Source organism: Budorcas taxicolor, chromosome 2 (genome assembly GCF_023091745.1).
Source record: "Budorcas taxicolor isolate Tak-1 chromosome 2, Takin1.1, whole genome shotgun sequence".
Classification (NCBI taxonomy): domain Eukaryota; kingdom Metazoa; phylum Chordata; class Mammalia; order Artiodactyla; family Bovidae; genus Budorcas; species Budorcas taxicolor.
Genome location: NC_068911.1, coordinates 157,784,567 through 157,805,575, shown reverse-complemented (window position 1 = coordinate 157,805,575; position 21,009 = coordinate 157,784,567). Strand labels below are relative to the sequence as shown.

Genomic DNA, 21,009 nt, shown 5'->3' with positions numbered 1-21,009 from the left:
CCGAGCCCGGGGGCGGCGCGGGCAGGAGCCGCCCCACGCGCGTCCCGCGGCCCCCGCTCCAGAGGCGCCGCCGCCGGGCCGGGGCCGCTCGCCGAGTTGGCCGCGCGCGCCCGGAGGAGCGCAGAGTTTGGAAAGTCGTCGCGAAGCTTCGGCGGAGAGCAGGGGGTGGGAGAGTGGGGGTGCTAGAGAGAAAAACCCGCCTCTTGCGAGTAGAGCGAGGAAGAGGGGAAAGGCGCCGAGTTCCGCTTCCTGAACCGCGGTGGGTAGAGGAGGTCGGCGCGGGCCAGGCCGGCGGGACGCGCACTCCGGGCCCGCGACGGGCGATGGCCGGCGAGCGGACCCGCAGGTTCACCCGGAGCCTTCTGCGACCCGGGCAGGCGGCCGAGCTGCGGCACAGCGCCGCGTCCGCCGCCGCCGTGGCCGTCAGCAGCCGGCAGCAGCAGCGGGTGAGTGCCGCGCGCCCCCCGCGCCTCCCCCGCGCGCCCCGGGCGGCCAGGAACCCCGCTCCCGCAGCCGGGTCTCCGCGAGCCGCTGGGCGCCCCAGCCCCGGCCGCCCCCCGCGTCCCCTCCCCCGCAAGCCCTCCTCCAGCCTCCTTGCTCTGCGCCCCGCCGCACCGCCTCCGCGAGGCAGCGATACCGACCCTTGGGGACCGAGGGAGCGCGTTTGGGGACTGGGGACACTCCGAGGAGCGACCGCGTGGACCGCAGAAACGCAGCGTGGGAGAGGATGTGCCTGGGTTGGAGGCGTGGGGGCGGTGAGGAGGTGACGGGAACGCGAGTCACAAGGGTGCTAGGTTGTGGGGTCCCAGAGCCTCGAGCAGTGGGCGAGTCTATGGAGCGGAACCCCTCGGTCCACAGGTCTGCGCGCCCCCTTCACCCCCGGTGTCTGGTGCGTCGGAGGGGAGAAAGCGATCGATCGGAGGTCCTCTCCTGGGCTAAAACCTGGGAGCCTCACCTGAACGCTATCGCAGAAACAAATGCACTTCTCACCCACCTCCCTCCACGGGGCAAAAACCCACAAACGGCTTGATGGGACTTCAGAGAGGGCTGAGAGAACCAGACTAGAGGAGATTAAGACGTGGGTCAGTGGTTTCTGGTATTTTTCTAAGATGTTCGTGGGGTTCTCCCGCCAAGATCGTTTTAATGGTTGCTTCCTTATTGAAACGCCTTCTAAGAGAGCGGGGTGATTTCCGCGGGAAATCCCTGGGGCAGCCTCCAGCAGTGCTCATCTGATTCCCACATCATATCCATAGCTTCCCAGAGGTTCAGAAGTTCCAGTAGGTGTCACCCTCCAGGGTGGAAGTCTCAGGAGGAGAGAGAAAAAAAAAAAAAAAAACCTACTCTGGTGGGAAAGGGAGACGAGTGGCAACAGCCTTAAAGCAAGACTTGGGTTCAGCAGCCACACTCTTGGCTTGCCTCTCTGGACCGGAATCCCACTTTGTGGCTTCCATTTTCCTTTTTGCCAGGAAATATCATTAGGAATTAAACGGCTTCTTTTAAGAGTGTCAAAGAAAGTGTTACTCTTGCCAGTCACCCATGAGGAGGGAGCCAAGGGCTACCCAGAGCCGGTTCCCACAGCCAGGACTTTTCTTTAGAGCCATAGGTCTGGAAGTTAAACAGAACGGAAGCTAATTGCCTGGCAGAGGACTAGGCATCAGATGCCCAAGAGGGTGGCGGTGATTGGAGTGTGAAATGAGTAGGTGGCCATACCTTCTCTCTCTCTCTCCCTTACCACTCACTGGCTGCAGTCTGCCATTACCCAGAGGGAATTCAAGGCTTAGGAGAATAAGCAGCTTCCCTGATTCTGATATCAGCATGGACGTTTTCAAGGCAGGAAGGATAAACCATCGAAAAGAACTTTTTTTCCCCCCTGAAAAGAAGGTTCAACTGGAGTAAAAGTAGAGATAGTAATATCTTCCAGCATGCCTAGAGAATAATTTTTACTTTGAAATGATTATTCAGGATGGTGGCTTTGTCATTCTCTGCCATGTGCCTTTAAGATAACTTTGTTTTGCTATTGATTCATTTTACCAATCTCAGTAATGATCTGGTAGAGAAATGCAGCGAACTAAGTAGCATTCAATTGGAATAAACAGCCTAAATGCTGTTTTTGATTTGGGTTTTGTTTTCAACTGGGTTCTCCTGGAGTTTTTGTAGCACTTGACTTTCTCTAAAGAATATGTATCCTAGATACTTTTGTATGCAGACACACACATTATTTTCTCCAAATTTATGTCAGATTTGAAATCCTGGGGAGTCTTGTCAAAATGAATAAGCTCAATGTCTTAAAAAGAGTTGGTGCAAGGGGTGATTCGCTGGCAAAGGCCTCCCTGCCTCCCTCAGCTCACTTCAGCACTGTGGCCAACACTCCTAAACAAGCTTTTGCCAAGACGTTTCAAGGGATCTTACCCATCTAGTCAGGCAGCTTGGGCAGGGATTTTGGCATCAGGAAGCCATGTACTTGGCATCCATCCTATCAGTTCACTCTTTTTTTTTTTTCTTTTTTCAAGTGTCACGTTAATTTTTTCATCACTATACTTTAAATCTACATTGTACAAAGTGATCAGGAAGTGTGCATCCGTAATCGACCCACCTCTGAGGCTGTAACTTTCATACCAGTATCTTGGGCTCTCCTGATACTAAACACGTTTCTCATTCCAATGAATTGAGATGGGTTGATTCTCAGGAACGTTGTAAAAAGAAAACAAAGATATTATACCATCTTTATTTAGCAATTTAATATTTGTTTGTTTCCCAGCAAATAACTACCTCATTGAAGTTAAAACTTCCAAACATAACTTATTAATAGTCTTCAAATTTTGCTCAGATTGCTCAAGATGAAAATACTCTGCTAAATACAGATAACTTGCAACAGCTTTAACAGTTAATTGTCTATAACACACACCAAGGTTTTTCCTAGACTAATTTTAAGGTGATCCATTAGTATTCCTTATACAGGTGAAAAATGATCTTCAATTTTCTTGTCTTTTTATTTTTAATATAAAAGTTGGAAGGAACATTCAATTTGCATGTCACCACCATCAACTTTAAAAAAAAAAAATAATTATCATCAGCAGGTGGAGGTAAACAAGCCGAACTGCATAACTCCAGGAGGTAGGGGCCTTCAGTTTATATTCATGTATGCATATGCATGGGCCTTCCCTAGTGGCTTTGACCCATAAAGAAGCCTCCTGCAATGCAAGAGACCTAGGTTCCATCCCTGGGTTGGGAAGGTGCCCTGAAGGAGGGCTTGGCAACTCACTCCAGTATTCTTGCCTGGAGAATCCCCATGGACAGAAGAGCCTGGCAGGCTCCAGTCCATGGGGTCGCAAAGAGTCAGACATGACTGAGCTGCTAAGCACACATACATATGCATAGAATTCAGTGTTCCAACAGAAAAAAGAATTCATCAAAAATAATTAACTCTTAAAGGGAGACAGGAAGATGATGCATTCTCTGAGTTGGCACCCAAACTCAATGGGATTCTGTGAGGCAGAACATCCCTTTTGAACCTAAGACCCTGTAACTGGACAACACAGTGAAGATGAAGCCTAGCTTACATCGATCCACTTCCTTAAGACTCTTTGTGATCCTTCAGGTCCTCAAATCCTAGTTGTCAGGGGAGAAAATGAATAGACTCAGGGAAGAAGATTACGGGCAGCCCACTCTAAAACCACAAGTAGAATTGTGTGTATTGGAGCAAGCTGTCATCTATTGAAAAAATATTTGAGAGACACTAGAAGGTCTTGCTGAAAAAAACCTGTCTCGCTGCTAGATTATAGAGTACCCTTTATGAAATCTCTCTTTTGGGGGCCAGAATCATCCAGAGTGTTATGGAGAGATTGCTGTAGACTTTGATAGGGATAATAAGAGGTTATTATAAGAAGAGATGAGGTTGTCAGATGGACAAGGTTTTGGACTCTGTGTCCTATACGCATAATAGAACGGGAAATCTTCAGACTATGTTTGAATTATGGAAGGATTCTGAGTGAGGAGACTTACTAGGGGACCTACTTTTAGGCCAGTTGCTGAGGGAAATAGAGGTGGGTTCCAAGGCAAGCTTGATTTCAGTTTTAACCCAAGACACTGCAGGAGCTCACATGCAGGCCAACTCCTGCTGAGTACCCACCTTATTCTGCGTTCCTCTTAAAACAATACTGCAGTTATCTGCACTCTCAAGTTCATTGTAGCATTTTTCACAACAGCTAGGATATTCCATTGCAATGGATATGTAATACTCCATTGTGTATGTGGATACACACAAACACACACACATTGTTTAACCTTATAAAAGAGAGAAATAGAAGGAAGTCCTGCCATTTGTGTAATTATATTAAGTGGAATAAGTCAGACACAGAAAGACAAATACCGCTTGAACTCATTTCTGTGTGGAATCTAAAACTGTAAAACTCATAGATGCAGAGAGAGTAGAATGGTGGTTGCTGGAGTGGGGAGAGGAGTGGACGAAGAAATGAGAAGCTGGTCGTCAAAGGGTACGGACTGGTCAGTTCTGCATGATAAATGAGTTCTGGAGCTCCAGTGTGCAACTTGGTGACAGTAGTTGAAAATACTGTTTTGTACACTTGTCATGTACTGAGAGAAGATCTTAACTCTTCCCAGCACACACACACATACGAAATGGTGACTATGTAGAGGTGATGGATAAGTCATTTAATTTCATTGTGGTGATCGTTTCACAATGTGTACGTATATCACAATGACAAATTGTACTCCTTAAGTATATACAGTTTTTATTTCTCAAAGATATCTCAATGACATTGTCTAAAAGAAAAAAAGGAGTAAGAACAATAAAGAACAGTTAGGAGCAAAATATACATTTTGAAAAAGTATATATTTCCTCCTTAGTTATCCTGAGATTATTTTTCATAGAAAACAAGTGAATCACAACTCATGCAGAAGCCAATCTCAGGATCAAGTGAAGCTGAAGTATTTTCCTGAACCCCCCATTTATGGTAGTCCAACAAAGCAAGCTTCTCTAGTGCAGAATCTCAGTTCAAAAATGATTAGGAATATTTCTCCTGTGTCAGGACTAGAATCTCTTATTGTTTTGGTTGAATATACCTACTGTGTTGGCCTCAAAGTTGTACTGCCATTAGTTAGAGATTCTTTTTGATAAGAAGCTCTTGCTTTAAAATGTATAAGGGGATTTGTATTTTCACATGAATTAGTTCATTTAGATAGCTTTCTGTTCATTAAGGGCTTCCCTGGTGGCTCAGACGGTAAAGAATCTGTCTGCAGTTCAGGAGACCAGGGTTCAATCCCTGGGTCGGGAAGATCCTCTGGAGAAGGTAATGGCAACCTACTCTAATATTCTTGCCTGGAGAATTCCATGGACAGAAGAGCCTGGCTGGCTACAGTGCAAATGGTCGGACACAACTGAGCGACTAACACACACTGTTCATGAATTATAAACAAGATTGGTGCTCTTTTATCCATATATGTTCTATTTGATAGCAATTCAAGAGGAAAAGAAAATTAATTTCTGTTAACATTGCATCAGATCTGTCACTTTAAGAGAGAGGGACTTTTATGTGTGGAACGCGATTGGTCAGAGTAATGGAAGGCTGATTAACAGAGAGGGTAAGAGCCTGGCTAGGGTCAGATGATGGGAAGGAAGTACAGAAGCTGGTGGAGGTTTGTGCGTGACTGCATGTTGAGTCACTTGAGTCTTGTCCGACTCTTTGTGACCCTATGGATTGTAGCCTGCCAGGCTCCTCTGTCAATCGGATTCTCTAGGCAAGAATACTGGAGTGGGTTGCCGTGCCCTCCTCCAGGGATCTTTACGACCCAGGGACTGAACTCAATTCTCTTATGTCTCCTGCATTGGCAGGCGGGTTCTTTACCACTAGTGCCACCTAGGAAATCCTGGTGGAGGTTTATCAAAAACCAAATAATCATATGGTCATTTCTTGCCTAAAGCCTTTTATGTGGTTCCTCGATGGGAACATGTCACTTTGTTCACATGTATTCTTTAGGACCTTTATTCTGTTGTTATACAGAAATTTCTTTGCACCTCATGCTTGAATTGTATCCAAATTTATTAACTTCTTTTAAAGAGGAAACATCCTGTCAGAAGAGATTGTACTTAATCAGTATGTTTTTTCCCTCCCCACCCAACCAGAAAGGCCAAGTGGTAAAGAATGGACAACATTAATTCAGTAATCTCCCAAATTCTATATCCAAACTTTGATTTGATGCTTCCTAACTTCCTCTGTTCCAGTGATACTCCTTTTGATATTTTAGAGAGCTTTGAATAAGAAGCAGAACCTTTGACCTACTGAAGATCTCTGATTGAGAAGCAGTGAATATGTAGCTTGTGTTTGCAGGGGCAGGAGGAGTTCTTAGATAGAAGAATGTCCTCCCCTCTAAACTTTGTGATATTTAGGTAGTTGAGAGTAGGAAGGGTTTTAAGAAATTGAGTGGGAGATACTAGAGTTTCTGAAAAATCCCATGCTGGGAGTGAGAGTCAGTGAAAAGATGCAGGAAATGATAGCGAAGGAAAATGAAACTCTTGTTTTACTGTCAGTGTCTAGAATGAAAGCAACATGCAAAGCGCAAGCCTATCTGTTTGGCATTCCCTGCACCCTTGCTTTGTTTTCGTTTTTTTCCACGGGATTCTTCACAACAAGGGTGTTTAGCAGAAATCACAGGCTTTAGCAGAAATTCCAGTCCCACGTTTATCGTCTCAAATGAGGAAAGTCCCTTGCCTGGTGAAGAAGTCAACCCAAACTTAGCTGACAAGATCATGGTTGAAGGTTATTATTGACTGTATCAACTCATGTTTTTGACTTCTCAAGGGCATTGCATAAGGAGCAACAGTGGGCTGTAGCGAACTTCTACATGGGTCAAAAAATGAAAGAATGAATAAACATTCTCACCTGCCTTTTTCTTTACAACCTTCTTCTCTAAGGCCTAACATAAAAAAAAGAGCAGTCATAAACGTTACATAATAAACCATTTGTTGAGAACCTACAAAATGCCTGACACAGCATTATGGGTTTTATTTAATTCTCAGAGCTATCCTATGAGGAAGTCATTATAGTTACAGATTACACAAAAGGCCATTGAGACACGTAGGGTTAATAGATTGTTCTGAGTTAAGTAACTGACATGGAGCCTCTTTTGCATCCTGGATAACAACCCATTTTGTAGCTGCTTCCAATAGCATCTCTAAGTTGGAAGACTCAAGGCACTGAGTTTGCCTTCTGATGGGCGGCTCAACCTAAAGAAGAACTCTGTCCTTCCCTCTGGCATTGCAGAGCAGCCACAAGTGTTCCCATGTGTTTTCCTCTGAGGCTAAAAGCCACAGCCGAGGCTCTTCCAGTTACCTGTATTAATAATAGACCCTCCCAAGGCAACCAGAGCTCAGTTATTAAATCCTTAAAATATGAACTCAGTCATCCCCATGCCATCTCTCTGGCAAAGCCATAAACAAGTTGTGAAAGAGGGTGGGGTTACTTCTTCTCAAGTCCTCTTCTTTCCCAGGACGGGCTGCTTCTCCATTCTCAGTCATTTCACCCAGCCCTGCAAGGGCCTGAAATTTTCCAGTGGATCGTGTGTCCTTGATGATGCATATTTCCATTTGACTAGGTTGTGCTGAGAGTCTTTCCTCACATGCTATCTTGTTCAAAGGAGTGATTCTTAGTGTCTTACAAAGATTGATGTAAGACCACAACAACCCAAAATATAGTAAAGGGGAAAAAAATCAATATTAGCAACAATAACAAAAAGCCAGGTTAGGAAAGGTGGATGTAGTCAGGAGTAGGTCAGTGAAGTAGGATCAGTATATGAAACGTAGCGACCAAGTCAAAGAGGAAAACCTGATGATTAGACGTGAGATTAAGAGAGCGTTGAGATAAAAGAAAATAATTCGCTCTAGACATGGTCAGGTTTTTTAAAAAAAATCTTCAAATATTATCAAATAGTTCAACATCAGAACAAGATTTCTAATTCCAAAAGAAGTTTCTTCACATAGTATCATATTGTGAAATACATTGGGGTCTGACGCTAAAGCCTACATCCTGTTCCAGTTTCTCATATGCAGTTGGGTAACTTGATCTATAAAGTATAAATTCATCTCATTCTTTGTAGCACTTAGACACGGTCAGCTTTAACTGGATTGAGATTCTGAAAACAAGACAGTTCTTTTCTGTAATTGTTCACAAAGGACATCACAATGCTGTGATGGAACCTCATTCCTTAGAATGTGGTCCAGGGCCAACAGCATTGGCATCGCCTGGATGTTAGACATGCAGAATCCCTAGCCCCATACTAGACCTATTGGATCAGAATATGAATTTTAACAAGATCCTTTGGTGATTTGTAAGCACACTGAAATTTGAGAAATGCACATACATACATAGCTACATGTTTAGACCATTTTTGCAGTGTATTGTCAGGTAAAGGCAATTGTGTGAGGGTCTAGTATAGTGCAGACCTATTATAACTCTTTGAAAGAGTCTCCCGAGGCAAAGATAAAGATTAGACCACCTAGGGATGAAAATGAGATTGACTCATTGCTAAGTGACTTTAGAGAAATCCCTTGCTTATTTGCATTCTGTTTGCTTCTGTAGCTAGCACCTTAATTATAGAGTGAGATTAAGAAAAACACTCTATAACATACGTGACAGAGTTGTGATTGGAGTCTATGAAAGTTCTCATCTTGGTTAGAACCACCACAGTTGGGTCCCAGGGTGAGGCCAGTGTTACCCCACTTGCCAGAGAATTTGAAAGCAAAATCACTCTAACTCAGGTAGGATATGTAATGATAATTCCTTATTGTTTTTGTTTTGCTTTTTTTTATGTTGCCATCATACTGAAACTTTTAGTTATTTGAAAATAAATGGTTATATCAGAAAATCTGACTGCTGGAATCAGAAAATGATGAACTTTTTTTCTTTCAGTCATTGATTCTCAGAAAAAAAGATTTTTCTTGTTCATGGATGAATGTCCTAAGGATGGGATTCCATGGAGGTAAAGCCCTTGATATCTTAACAGGTTGCAACAAATGTGGTCCAGGAGCCCTGTGATTGCTGTCCTTCACCACTGTCTTGAGAGACCCTTTCCTCCTCACAACTGTCTAAGTTGAAGTTCCTTCATGCACTTTGAACAACTTGGCCAATTTGGGATTTGGTATAGGAAATATCAGATCCTACTGAGACTGAAGACCAGAATTCCAGCCCTGTCTCTGGGACTCTTTACTTAGTCACTTCCCTTTTTGGAGTCTCAGTTTCCCCATCTGTGCAATTAGGGGACTGGATGAGAGAGTCCTTACATTTGCTGTTTCTCTGTCCTGGAGTTCTCATGGCTTCTTCTCATCCCTTAGGTTCTCGGCTGTCACCCACTCAGGAAATTCATCCTGAATTTCCAAATGCAAGCATCTTCTCCAGCCTCCTTCTAGTGGAGACATCTCTGACCCATTACTGTGCTTCACTTTCCTCATTTCTGTTTCTCTTTTCCAACCTTTCTGCCTTCATATAAGCGCCATTAAAGGAAACTTGTCTGTTTCACTACTTTTACACTATGTTGATTATATAAAAATGGCTTCCCTGGTGACTCAGTTGGTAAAGAGTCTGTCTGCAATGCGGGAGACCCAGGTTTGATCCCTGAGTGGGGAAGATCCCCTGGAGCAGGAAATGGCAACCCCTCCAGTATTCTTGCTTTGAGAATTCCATAGACAGGGGAGCTTGGCGGACTACAGTTCATAGCGTCACAAAGAGTCAGACACGACTGAGTGACTAACACTTTCACTTTATTATATGAAAATAAGGAGGGGGAGGTCTTCCTTCCCACTGCAAATGAGCATTTAAGGAAAGTCAGGAGAGTGGGCTGGGTGTATACCAGTGAGGGGTCACAGTGGAACTATGTCTTCAAAACCAGGTTGTCAGTATCTGCTAAGGATGTTCCTTGAGTCATCTTCTTCATGGTCTACTTGGCAAGTGGTGAGAATGCAATTATATAGAAATATAGTGGCCACATCCTAAATGGCAGGTACTTGACATGTACAGTCTCTTTCAATCCTCATGACAACCGTGCGGGCAAGGATTGGTGTTTGTATTGTATAGATGAGGAAAGAGATGCTTGGAGATCAGAAACTTGCCCCAGATCTGCTAAATGACTGGTAAGTGAGAAATCCAGGAGTCACACGCAGGCAGTCTGAGTCTGAGTCTGTATTCACCACGATAACTGCATTCTTCAGACCGGGTCCACCAGGCGGGCAAGCAGATCTCATTAAACATGCAGTTAGCATCCATGCGAGAGAGCAAAGAGAGAAAGGAAACCTCAGAGTATTAACCATAGGAAGAGGTTTTGAAAAGAGTTTCTGAATGAGAGCAGAGCTGTGGTTACTTTTGCCCTGATGAACAATTTTTCATTTATGACCTCTCAGCAGAGTTGTATACTGAGAATGACACCAACTCTGGACACTGTCAGTGCAGCTCTTTCCCAAGAACGGGACTGGCACAGGGTGTGTTAAACCTTGCAAACAGCGGTCCCTTCATCCCTTGAAAGGAGCGTCGTTTGATTCTTCTCCTGTGGAAATACATTTCTGGCGAGATAAGCATAGTAGTTGGATTGCAGCACGACATTTGTTACTTTGCCTGTTGCGATCTTGATTTTAATGTTCATGTTTACAAAGGAGAGGGTGTGTTGTTTTATTTTTCCTCCCCACTGAAATGAGATTTGTTCGCCTCTTGTCATTCACAGCAGCGTCAGTGGGCTGGAAAGAAAAGAAATGCTTGTGTTTGCTGGACTCGACATGCTGACCTACATTACATGATGTAGAAATAATAAAATTTAATGAATGTGACCAAGTTAGTGGCAATAGAGCAAAACACTTGCCTTTGAAAACATTAATATTTTGCAATTGGATTTTGGTGGGAATGTCTGCCTCTGAGAATAGCAGAATTAATGGACCCAGATCATCAAAAGTTCCTTTAATTGTGCTGCTAAATGTGAGAATAGTCACTTTTCCTAATTCAATTTCAGCATAACTCCCTCTGCTGATATATAAAAGTGGGGAAGCGAGTCAGTTCTTTATGTTAAACACTCAAATGGCAGAATTTAACAACAGGAGATAGAGAAGAGTCTATTGAAAAAGGTGAACCCATTTGTGATGACCACAGTGAGCTTGTCCTCATGCAATTATTTTAGTAATCACCAATCTAAATGGCTCATTAAGGCTGTCAAAATGACCAGTGCTGTTTGGGCTTTCAGATCACACATTCTATAAACAGAACACAGGCCTGAACATCTGACTTGGCAAACAAGCAAACAAAAAACTTGACAAAATGTACTGTTCAATGAAATATGATAATTAAGTTATTTTTGAACACTCGTTGTTTATTTGATTAGCTCTTAAAAGTCCCTTTGTCATACTCTTCAGAAGGAGAAAATGGGAATTAACTATAGCTGAGTAACCTTCACAAAAATGAAAGTGCTATCAGAGCTCAGTAACTTTTTTGAAAAAGAAAATTCAAATCTGGAGAACTAATATTTAAAATCATTTACATTCATGTTTTTTACATTATTTTAAGATCAGTCATTTACTCAAAAGAAGATTTTATTTTCCAGTGTAAAGTGTTCCATTTTGATTTAAAGTATGTCTACCTACATAGCTATAAAACTTCCCTGTGAAATTGCCAGTAATAAAATTTATTGGCATACCCATATGCACAGATAAGACTCTTTTAGGACCTTTCTGAGTGCTAACAGAGAAGGTTTATTTATTAACTTCCATTTTTTGAAGTCAAAAGCCATTATGTGGTTCCTAGTCAATCAATTTGAAAAATGTATCTTTTTATCATTAGGAAGCAGTGGTTTCCAGGCTGTGTAACCTTGCTTGTGTCTTTAAGCTTCTTTGGGTTTCAGTTTCCTTGTCTTTAAAATTAGAATGTTGGACAGTAGGAGCTTTAAAAATGCCTTAGTTCTACAGATCTAGGGGGTTATTATTCTTCTTAAGATGTTGAATAGAGGATTCATTGTTTTCATTTTAATAACAGTATTATTGATTAACATAGCTGATTTTAGCAACTGAAGGAATGACTCCAAATGACCTACAACCAAAGTTGTATTTCAGAGATGAAAATGGTAACGTAAAGTGGTTATTTGAGGATGTGATGAAGGGAATAGCTGTTTATACACACAGAGGATGGGGCTAGTAGCATCTGAATTGGCAGAGGGACAGGCAGCAGTGACTGAGGGGGGCAAGACACACTCCTCTGACCCGGTAAAGGCTCAGAAGTTAGCATGTCAACTCATTTCCCATTTTCTGTTCCTGCAGAGAACAAAGGTAGGCTCCATCTGCTTTAGGATCATTTCTCTGGTTCTCATGCCCAGTCTTGCTAGCAGCTCTCTGGCTTCACGTCTATGCCAGCCTCTTTTTAGCACCCACGTGACTACCATATAGAGCAGGGTGGGGGGAGTTTGAGCCATCCCTCCAGGCTCCACGCCTTCCTCTTGCCATCAAAATGCAGCCAGAACCTCTCTTTTTCCACTTTCATCCCTGTCACCTCTTTCTCCCACCTGAGAAAGGTAATATGGGCTGTCCCTGCCCTGGTGTGATTTCTGGGGTGTTGAAAAGACAACAAAGTTCGTCCTTCCCAGATCACTCTCTTAACAACTTAAACCCTAACAAGGTCCAGCCTATTTCATTCAGCAGTTAGAAGTCAACCTTAAAGACACAATATGGTCATTGACTTGAATTTATGCCAAAGTGTAAATCAATTTCCCAGCAGGTATAGCTCAGACAGTAAATAATCTGCCTGCAATGCGGTAAACCTGGGTTCAATCCCTGAGTCAAGAAGATCCCCTGGAGAAGGAAGCGGCTACCCACTCCAGTATTCTTGCCTGGAGAATTTCATGCACAGAGGAGCCTGGCCATCTAGAGTCCATGGGGTCGCAAAGAGTCAAACAGGACTGAGCAACTAACATTTCCCCCCCTTTTTTTTTTCATACCTTGGAAACAGGCTTTAGGGAAAGGGGGCATGAGAACGGGCGGCTTGTACCACAGATAATGGTCCTTCATTTATTGGTAACTTGTAGTCTGATCTCTGGCATGTAAATACACGACGAATGTCCAGTTGCCTTCCCTGAACCAGGAGGATGAAGTATGGTTTTGCCTTCAAGTTTCCAAAACCCTGAGACACTTTCCAGGATAAGCTCTGTGGTTATCGTTTCTATATTCCCGGGATAGCAAGATGTCTGGCATACATACAGTAGGTATTTACTAAATGTTTGTTAAATGTAAGAGAGAATGTTCCCCTTGGAGATGGCACAAGTACAGGTTAGGCTTATGAAAGGGAACCTAAGTGCCTGGTTTGCAGTGAAGAAATTCTCAGGTGTGTTTGAAAAGAAATACTTTGGCAGTAAAGTACGGGCATACTGTATCTGCTGATAGTCACAAATTGAATTGAAGTAAGCTGAAGAGAATTGAGGGGCTTCCCAGGTGGCTCTAGTGGTAAAGAGCCTGCCTGCCAGTGCTGGAGAGGTAAGAGACAGGGGTTCGATCCCTGGGTCAGGAAGATCCCCTGGAGGAGGACATGGCAACCCACTCCAGTATTCTTGCCTGGAGAATCCCATGGACAGAGGAGCCTGGTGAGCTACAGTCCATAGGATCACAAAGAGTGGGTCACAACTGAAGTGATTTAGCATGTACGCACTAATGGAATTGAACTCAAGATTCTCACCAAAGGCTATTTGAAGATTAAACAAATGAATAAATTGGAATGTCAGTTGGCGTGAGTAGATACTCTTGGATAAGAAAGGCTCAGCCTAGCAGTTGTTCAGGCTGTTTCAATACCAGCTCCTCCCCTGAGGGCACCTTGGTGACACACACAGAGCTCGCTCTTTGGCCATGGGTGTCACGGTTATTCCTTCGGATGCTGTTAGCTGTCACGAGGCTGGGACAGAACAAAACTCGGGGCAGGTTGCAGAAAATGATTGATTAAACTGCAGGAAGTGTGGGCAACGAGTTTTGACAGCAGTCCGATCCCAGTCCCGTGATGGAGCGTGGTTTATGTTTTCAAGAAAATTCGTCATAAATCAGCAGACTGTTCGATTTTATCAGTGAATGTGAGTGCTATTTTAGTTCTTTAGAACTCCGCTTCTTCTCTTTAGGTCAAGGAGCATTCGTGACGCTGTTTCTGAGGGTTGTGATAACTATGCTCTGTATTTTCTTTTTAATTCCAATTTTCATTGAGTAGTCTCTTTTTACAGCTCTGCTTTGAGAACTTTTATTAAATTAATAACTCAAAATATAAAAAATAATGGAAAAAAAACCCAATTTCTTTTTTTGTTGTTGTTTTGCACCACCCACTGGCAACGGATTTCAGTGTGTTTATTTGCAACATTTGTCTGCTCACAAAAATATTCTTTGACACACGTTTAAGCTAATGTTGAATATTTAAATGTTTAATGTGTGATTCAAGCTAAATTTTGTCCTGAGAATCCTTTCTTCCGGGTGTGTATGTATAGCAACTCCCCATGAAATGTATGTTGGGAATAAAAAAAGAGACACATTTCTTGTCCTACCATCATAAACAGTTAGACCTAGAGGAACACTTAGTCTAAAATAGATCAGGAAGTTGAGTCACAGGGAGGTTTAAGTGGACATGGTCAGGGTGACAGCATGGCTGATGGTCTCAAACTCACTGCTTTTCCTCCCTCAGCCTAAGGCACCAGGCAGAAGTATAATTTAATGTCATAAAATGAAAGTCTAGAAGTTTATTCACGTTTCCATGGGACTTTCCGGTAAAAGTGAATAAGCCTTAAGCCCAATAGAACACTGCTTTCAAAAGAGTTTAGACAGTAAACATTCACTTAACCTGAATGTGCACACATGGCTTACTTCCTGAACATGTGACATGGGTGTTACCTGTTGCTGCTGAGACTCTGTGACCTGTGTTTGGCAGCAGGTTGAAGTTTTGTGCCTCTAATTTGTGAGTGCAGAGAAGGGTGTGGTTGTGTCTTTGGGCTTGTGTCATTCCTGGAAGCTGACACAATGCCTTTTGTCACCACCTAGAGTGATCTGAATGGTGACTTGTGGCAGTCTGGGCATCTGTGGCTTTGTGGAGATGGCAACCCTGTCACTAGATTTCTGTTGCTGCCGTGACAAAGTTGTTACAAACTTGTGGCTTAAAGAACACAGATATGCTATCTCCCTGCAGTGTGGGTAGGAGGACTTCCCTGCTGGCTCAGATAGTTCAGAAACCGCCTGTCATGCAGGAGACGCAAGTTCAGTCCCTAGTTTGGGAAGATCTCCTGGAGAAGGGCATGGCAACCCACTCCAGTATTCTTGCCTAGAGAATCCCATGAACAGAGGAGCCTGGAGGCTACAGTGCATGGGGTTGCAAAGAGTCGGACACGAGTAAGCAACTAAGACACACACACACACATATACACACAACAGGGTAGGATGTCCACAGAGGTCTCTCCAGACTAAAAGCAAGGTGTCCACAGGGCTGCATCTTTTTCCACAGGCCGAAGGGCAAAAGTGTTTCCTGCTCATTCAGGTGGCTGGCAGAATTTCTTATGACTGTAGGGTCAAGGTGCCTGTTTTCTTGCTGGCTGTAATCTGAGGGTCATTTCCAGCTCCTAGAGGCCAGCACATTCCTTGGCCATGGCCCCTTCTTCCATCTTCAAATCCAGCAAAGGTGATCAAGTCCCACACATACCACATCTCTCTGACTCATTCTCTGTTTTCTCTCGCTGTGAAGGACTCGTGCGATTACTTTGAGCCCCCTGGATAATATAGGAGCACCTCCCCATCTCAGTGTCCTTAACCTTGATCACATTTGCAAAGTCCCCTTTTCTAGGAAAATTGGCATATTCCTGGGTTCTGGGGTTGTTCAGTTGCTCAATTTTGTCCAAATCTTTGGGATTGCACGAATTGCAGCATGCCAGGCTTCCCTGTCCTTCACCATCTTCCAGAGCTTGCTCAGACTCATGTCCATGGAGTCAGTGATGCCATCCAACCATCTCATCCTCTGTTGTCCCCTTCTTCTCCTGCCTTCAATCTTTCCCAGCATCAAGGTCTTAGGAGGTAGACATCTTTGGGGAGCCTATCACAAATATGTTTAGAAGAATTATTCAAAAGACACATTTCTCCCCAAGTACTGTTTTCTGATCCTAACACAAAGAGGATGAAACAGTATTTTGTAAAAGATTTCGCTTCCAGACATGGACCTTTTCTATTTGAATGGTATTGGTTAGGTAATAAGCCATAGCTTTTCTCCTTGTAAAATAAGGAAATGCAAAATCTCACGAGTGTCAAATGATAACGTGCCTTAGAGTTTTAAAAGCTACTTTCGTGTGCATTGCCATAATTGTCGTCCATCGAAGGAAATAGTGCTCATTTGTCTTGGTGCTCATCTGCGTAGGAACAGGCATCTTGGAATGAGGATCACTGTGGTTCAGTCGATGACAGACAATCCCCAAACGTGGCTGTAGGGGGCCTCCTCTGGGCATTCAAGGGACTCTAAACCCTGTTGGAGTTCAATTTAGGACCTAGTCTCTGACCAGGCTTCATGAGTTTATGTGAAAGTCACTTTGATCCATGATAGATCTCACACCTACCAGACCTTGAACTTCCATGTTTTCTTTAGTATCATATATTGAGGAACCTGGTGGGCAGGAGCAGACACTCTGTGCATCAGTTTCCAACAAGCTGTCTACAGTTTCGTGTATAGGAGTCAATAACCATTAGTCAGAAAGACAGGCTGAAACTACCTTTTATCATTTTACCTAATGGCTAAAAGAACCATTTAACCCAGGCAGTTTTATTCAAAATGATACCTTTGATTCATTAATAAGCAGAGCCTTGGTATAGTTTTGGTCATGAAAGAGTGGATCAGGAATTCCTCAGTATGTTTTCATAGACTACCTTGAGGGGAAATGGACCACTTAATGTTGAGGTTCACCAGGGGTCTAGCCTTACTCCTTCTTCTCTTGGCCTCTCCCCCAAAACCTCCGTCTGTGGTTCATCTTGCCCCATAGATTCAACAGCTCACCCAGACACTGGTGTTTCCAACTCTGCCTCCACTTCATGCTCTGTATCTGAGCCCTACCCATTGACGCTTCTATTCTGGGGTCCCTGAGTTACTTCAAACTCGACAGGATCCATATCTAACACATTTATCCTCCCCTCATAAATCTTTTCTTCTTTTTTCCCTGAGTTTCACATCCCAGTTGATCCTTTAATCTCAAACTGAAACCATGCTGAATTCTTTCTGTTCCCTGCCACCCCATGGAGGATTATGCTCCATTGCAGACAACTCTGCCTCCTAAATATTTCAAGCTTCTCCCTGACCTTACTAATCCAGGTAATTCACTCATGATTTCTTGCCCAGATTACCTTTTTCAGTGTTCTTGAAGGTGTTTTTTTTTCCCCCAGCGTTCTCACTACTTCCCTTCTCTGTTCTCCCCACCCAGTCATTCATCTTCCACACTTTGTCTCCCTTATCTGTTGAGCACCGAATTCTGATCAAGATACATTTCTTCCTGAGTGTCCTCATGCTCTTGATGATTGCCTCAAGGGATTAAATCCCACTTGGTTCCAACCTGTCTTTCCAGCCTCATTTTCTAGAAGGCTCTTTCCTCTCTGCACACTACAGCAGCTGAAGGTTCTGGGCATTTCCCATGGATGCCAGGCATTTTTATGCCACCAGCTGCTCTTCTTTCTCTTCTTGTTCAGCCCCACTTGCATTTCATGACCCAACTCATGCTTTTCTTCACCTGTTACCCTCCTCTGGGTCCATAGATAGCCAGTCCCTTCCTCTTCTGTGTTTCCATAGCACTTCTTGAATATGTGAATTTGTTTTCATTGTAATGGTTTAATTATTGTCTCATCAGACAGTTATGATTTTATTATAATGTAATAAATGATTCTTGGTTAGATGGATAAAGAGATGTCTGTGCATATTGACAGCTCTTTTAAATGTTCTAACCACTCCATGTCCTTTAAAAGGAAAATGCACTGCAAATATTTTCTTGCAACAGAAGCAGTAAGGCATTATCTTCCTCTTCCTTACTAAGATGCTTAAATATTACCTAGCTTTGGAAATAATAGCCCAGCATTCAGTCCAGTACTTCTGAAAAAATGAAACAGGTTCAGAGATTTTTTTAAAGGACCCATTTTAATTATTGCCTTTCAGTGAATGGTTGTGACTGTGAGGAAAAATGGCATTTTATGTCTGCTATTTCTTTATTTTTCAAAGTGCACATTCTATCATTTCTCATTGGAATTTTTAGCTCCTTGAACATTTCTAACATTCTAAATATTTTTTCTCATTACAGTGAGTTAAAATAAGTTGTACATTAAATTTTTATGAATTATCCAGTTTACTGGAGGAAATAATGGAGACTTTAAATTGACCCAGTGCTAACACTGAAAATCTTCAGTGTGACAGTTCCAGACTCTAGCCTTCCCTTGCTGCCTGGGTCAAAGGACCAGGGTGCCTGGTGTGCAAAACACATTTGGCCAAGCATGGCCTTTCATTGGTCATTCCCAGTCCAGAATGCTCTTTTCTCCTTATCTGTCATTTCCTCCAGGAATCCTTTCCTTATCTCCAGCCAAACCCTCATAAGCTTGAATTGTGCTGGGTACCCACCTCCTGTGGCACATACTGGTTTCCTGGTTATAAACTGTGAAATGCTTCATATATAAAAAGAATATCTAGAACATATGTTTACTCCTGGAGGACTACAAATGAAAGTATTGATTGTGAAATACTACAAGAAGCACCTTCAAAGGCCTCCGTCTGCCTCTGCTCGCCCTAAGCTCCTCCTTCCTGAGAAGCAGTCACTAAACAAAATATGCTCATTATTCATTCTCCTGCTTCATTTTTCTTTTTCACTTTTTTTTAAATTTTGAATAGTACTTAGATTTATAAAAAGTATATAAACTAGTGGAAAGAATCTTATTTACCCTAACCTAGATTCCCCAAATGTTAACATCTTACCACACTTAAAACTATTCTTTCTCTCTCCCCCAAGCTGTTTTTTGTCTCTCTCTGTCTCTTTAACACATACACACATAAATATACACACAGTATTGTTTGAAAATAAACTGCATACGTAATACCCTTTTATCTCAAAATACTACTTCAGGTATATTTCTTAAAGCAGTTCTCCTTGGTACCTATACTATAATGATAAAAATCAAGAAATTAACACTGGTGTAAATAGAGTCTAATTCCATCCCTGGATCTTCCTACTCCCTGAAGTAGGAAATGGCATCCCACTCCAATATCCTTGCCTAGATAATTCCATGAACAGAGGAGCCTGGAGGCCTACAGTCCATGGGGTTGCAAAGAGCTGAACATGACTATGTGACATACACACATAGACTTTATTAGGCTTTTGCCAACTGACTCACCATTTCTTTTTCTGGTCCAGGATCCAAGGATGGCATTACATCCTGTTACATCTTCTTCCATCTGGAACGGTTTCAGTTTCTCAGTCATTCTGTTTTCCTTGACCTTGACACTTTGAAAAGCACAGTTCCATTGCTCTGTAGAGTGGCCGTCACTCTGGTTTTAGACAGATGCATTCTTGTGATTAGAGTCAAGCTCTGTTGGGCAGGTATGTAGCAGAAGCCATAGGGCATCTTCAGTGCAAGCCTGTGTGTGTGTGTGGCAGGGGGTGGTGGGGAGTCGGGCGTGGAGAGGCATGGTGTCAGTTGTCCCATTGCTGGTCAGTTAGCTATGATGGTGTCTGCCAGGTTTGTCCTCTAAAGTTACTAGGTCCCTGCCTTATTCAGCTTGGACTGCTATAACAAAATACTATAGACCAGGGGACTTAAGCAACTAACATTTATTTCTTACAATTATGGAGGTTGGGAAGCCAAAGATCAAGGCACAGGCAGATCTAGTATCTTATGAAGCTTTTCTTTCACCTCTAGGACCTAAATTTCTCCCGGAGGCCCCATCTACAAATGCTGTCGTGTTGGAAGACTAGGGTTTCAACATAAAGAATTGGAGGCAGGGGACACAAGCATTCAGCCCATAGCAGTTCCCTCTGTAATTAATCAGTAGCTTATAGGGAGACCTCAGAGGCTCCCCTGATTGTCCTTATACATTAGCCATTGTCACAGCATTTGCAGTTGATATTCTCCTAAAGCAGTTACTGCTGTGAATGGACATTTAGGTTATTTCCAATTTTCCTTCTGTTGTTTGCTATTTTAAGTCTCCTGATGCACAAATGCAGGAACTTCTCCAGGGCACACCTTCTTCAACTTTAGCAATGCTACCATATCGTCTCCAAAAAGACCATATCGCTTTCTACTCTCACACATACTTCCTAAACTTACTGTCAGAACTTTTTGATTTTTGTTGGTTTTCTGTGTGTCGCATGACATCTGACCTTGCTGATTTCATTTTCATTTCTCTGTTCACAAAGTAGAACATCTTTTTATCTATTTATGGCCTATACTTGTTTCCTTTAAGTGTTGACAATTTAGCATATATTTGTGAGACTTGCATTTAATATCAGCAAGTGTTCCAGACATTACTGATAGGATGATTATTTGAAATTATTTTGTAGAGGAAATTTTTTGAATTTAAGTCGCATTTTGAAGTTTTCAAAGCTGTTTTCAAAACTATGCTGGTAATTAGGATCAGTCCCCTTCCATCATCAAGTTCATGGACTTCATTATTCGGTACATAAGTGTCCTGTATACAATTCTCATAATGAAATTCACAACAATAAATGCAAGCAGGTGTCTCCATTTAAGAAAATTCCATGTATTTGAACTTTTGCCCAAATCTAGGGATAGAAAGTCTTTTTGGGCCACAGAGTTTCCTGGCCTCAAGCATCTCTTGTGCAAATGTTTTGTTTTAATCAAACAGAAATCCTCAGTATAGAAATGTCTTACTCATTCCCTTTGACTTGTATTCAGTGTTAGTAAATGCCCAGCCTGAAGTCTCAAATTTTTCCAAGCACAAATTCTAGTAGTAATATATAGTTTCTATATTAGAATGTTCCTTTTGACTT

General features: G+C 42.7%; 1 protein-coding gene across 1 annotated transcript in view; it reads left to right on the top strand.

Moving 5' to 3' along the window:
* Window positions 1–323: 323 nt before the first annotated feature.
* The window catches only part of DOCK10 (dedicator of cytokinesis 10), a 306,412-nt gene continuing 285,726 nt past the window's right edge, over window positions 324–21,009 (top strand). The window contains exon 1 of the mRNA XM_052636059.1: window positions 324–446. Within this exon, the coding sequence (XP_052492019.1) occupies window positions 324–446 (123 nt within the window). The remainder of the gene's footprint in view (window positions 447–21,009) is intronic.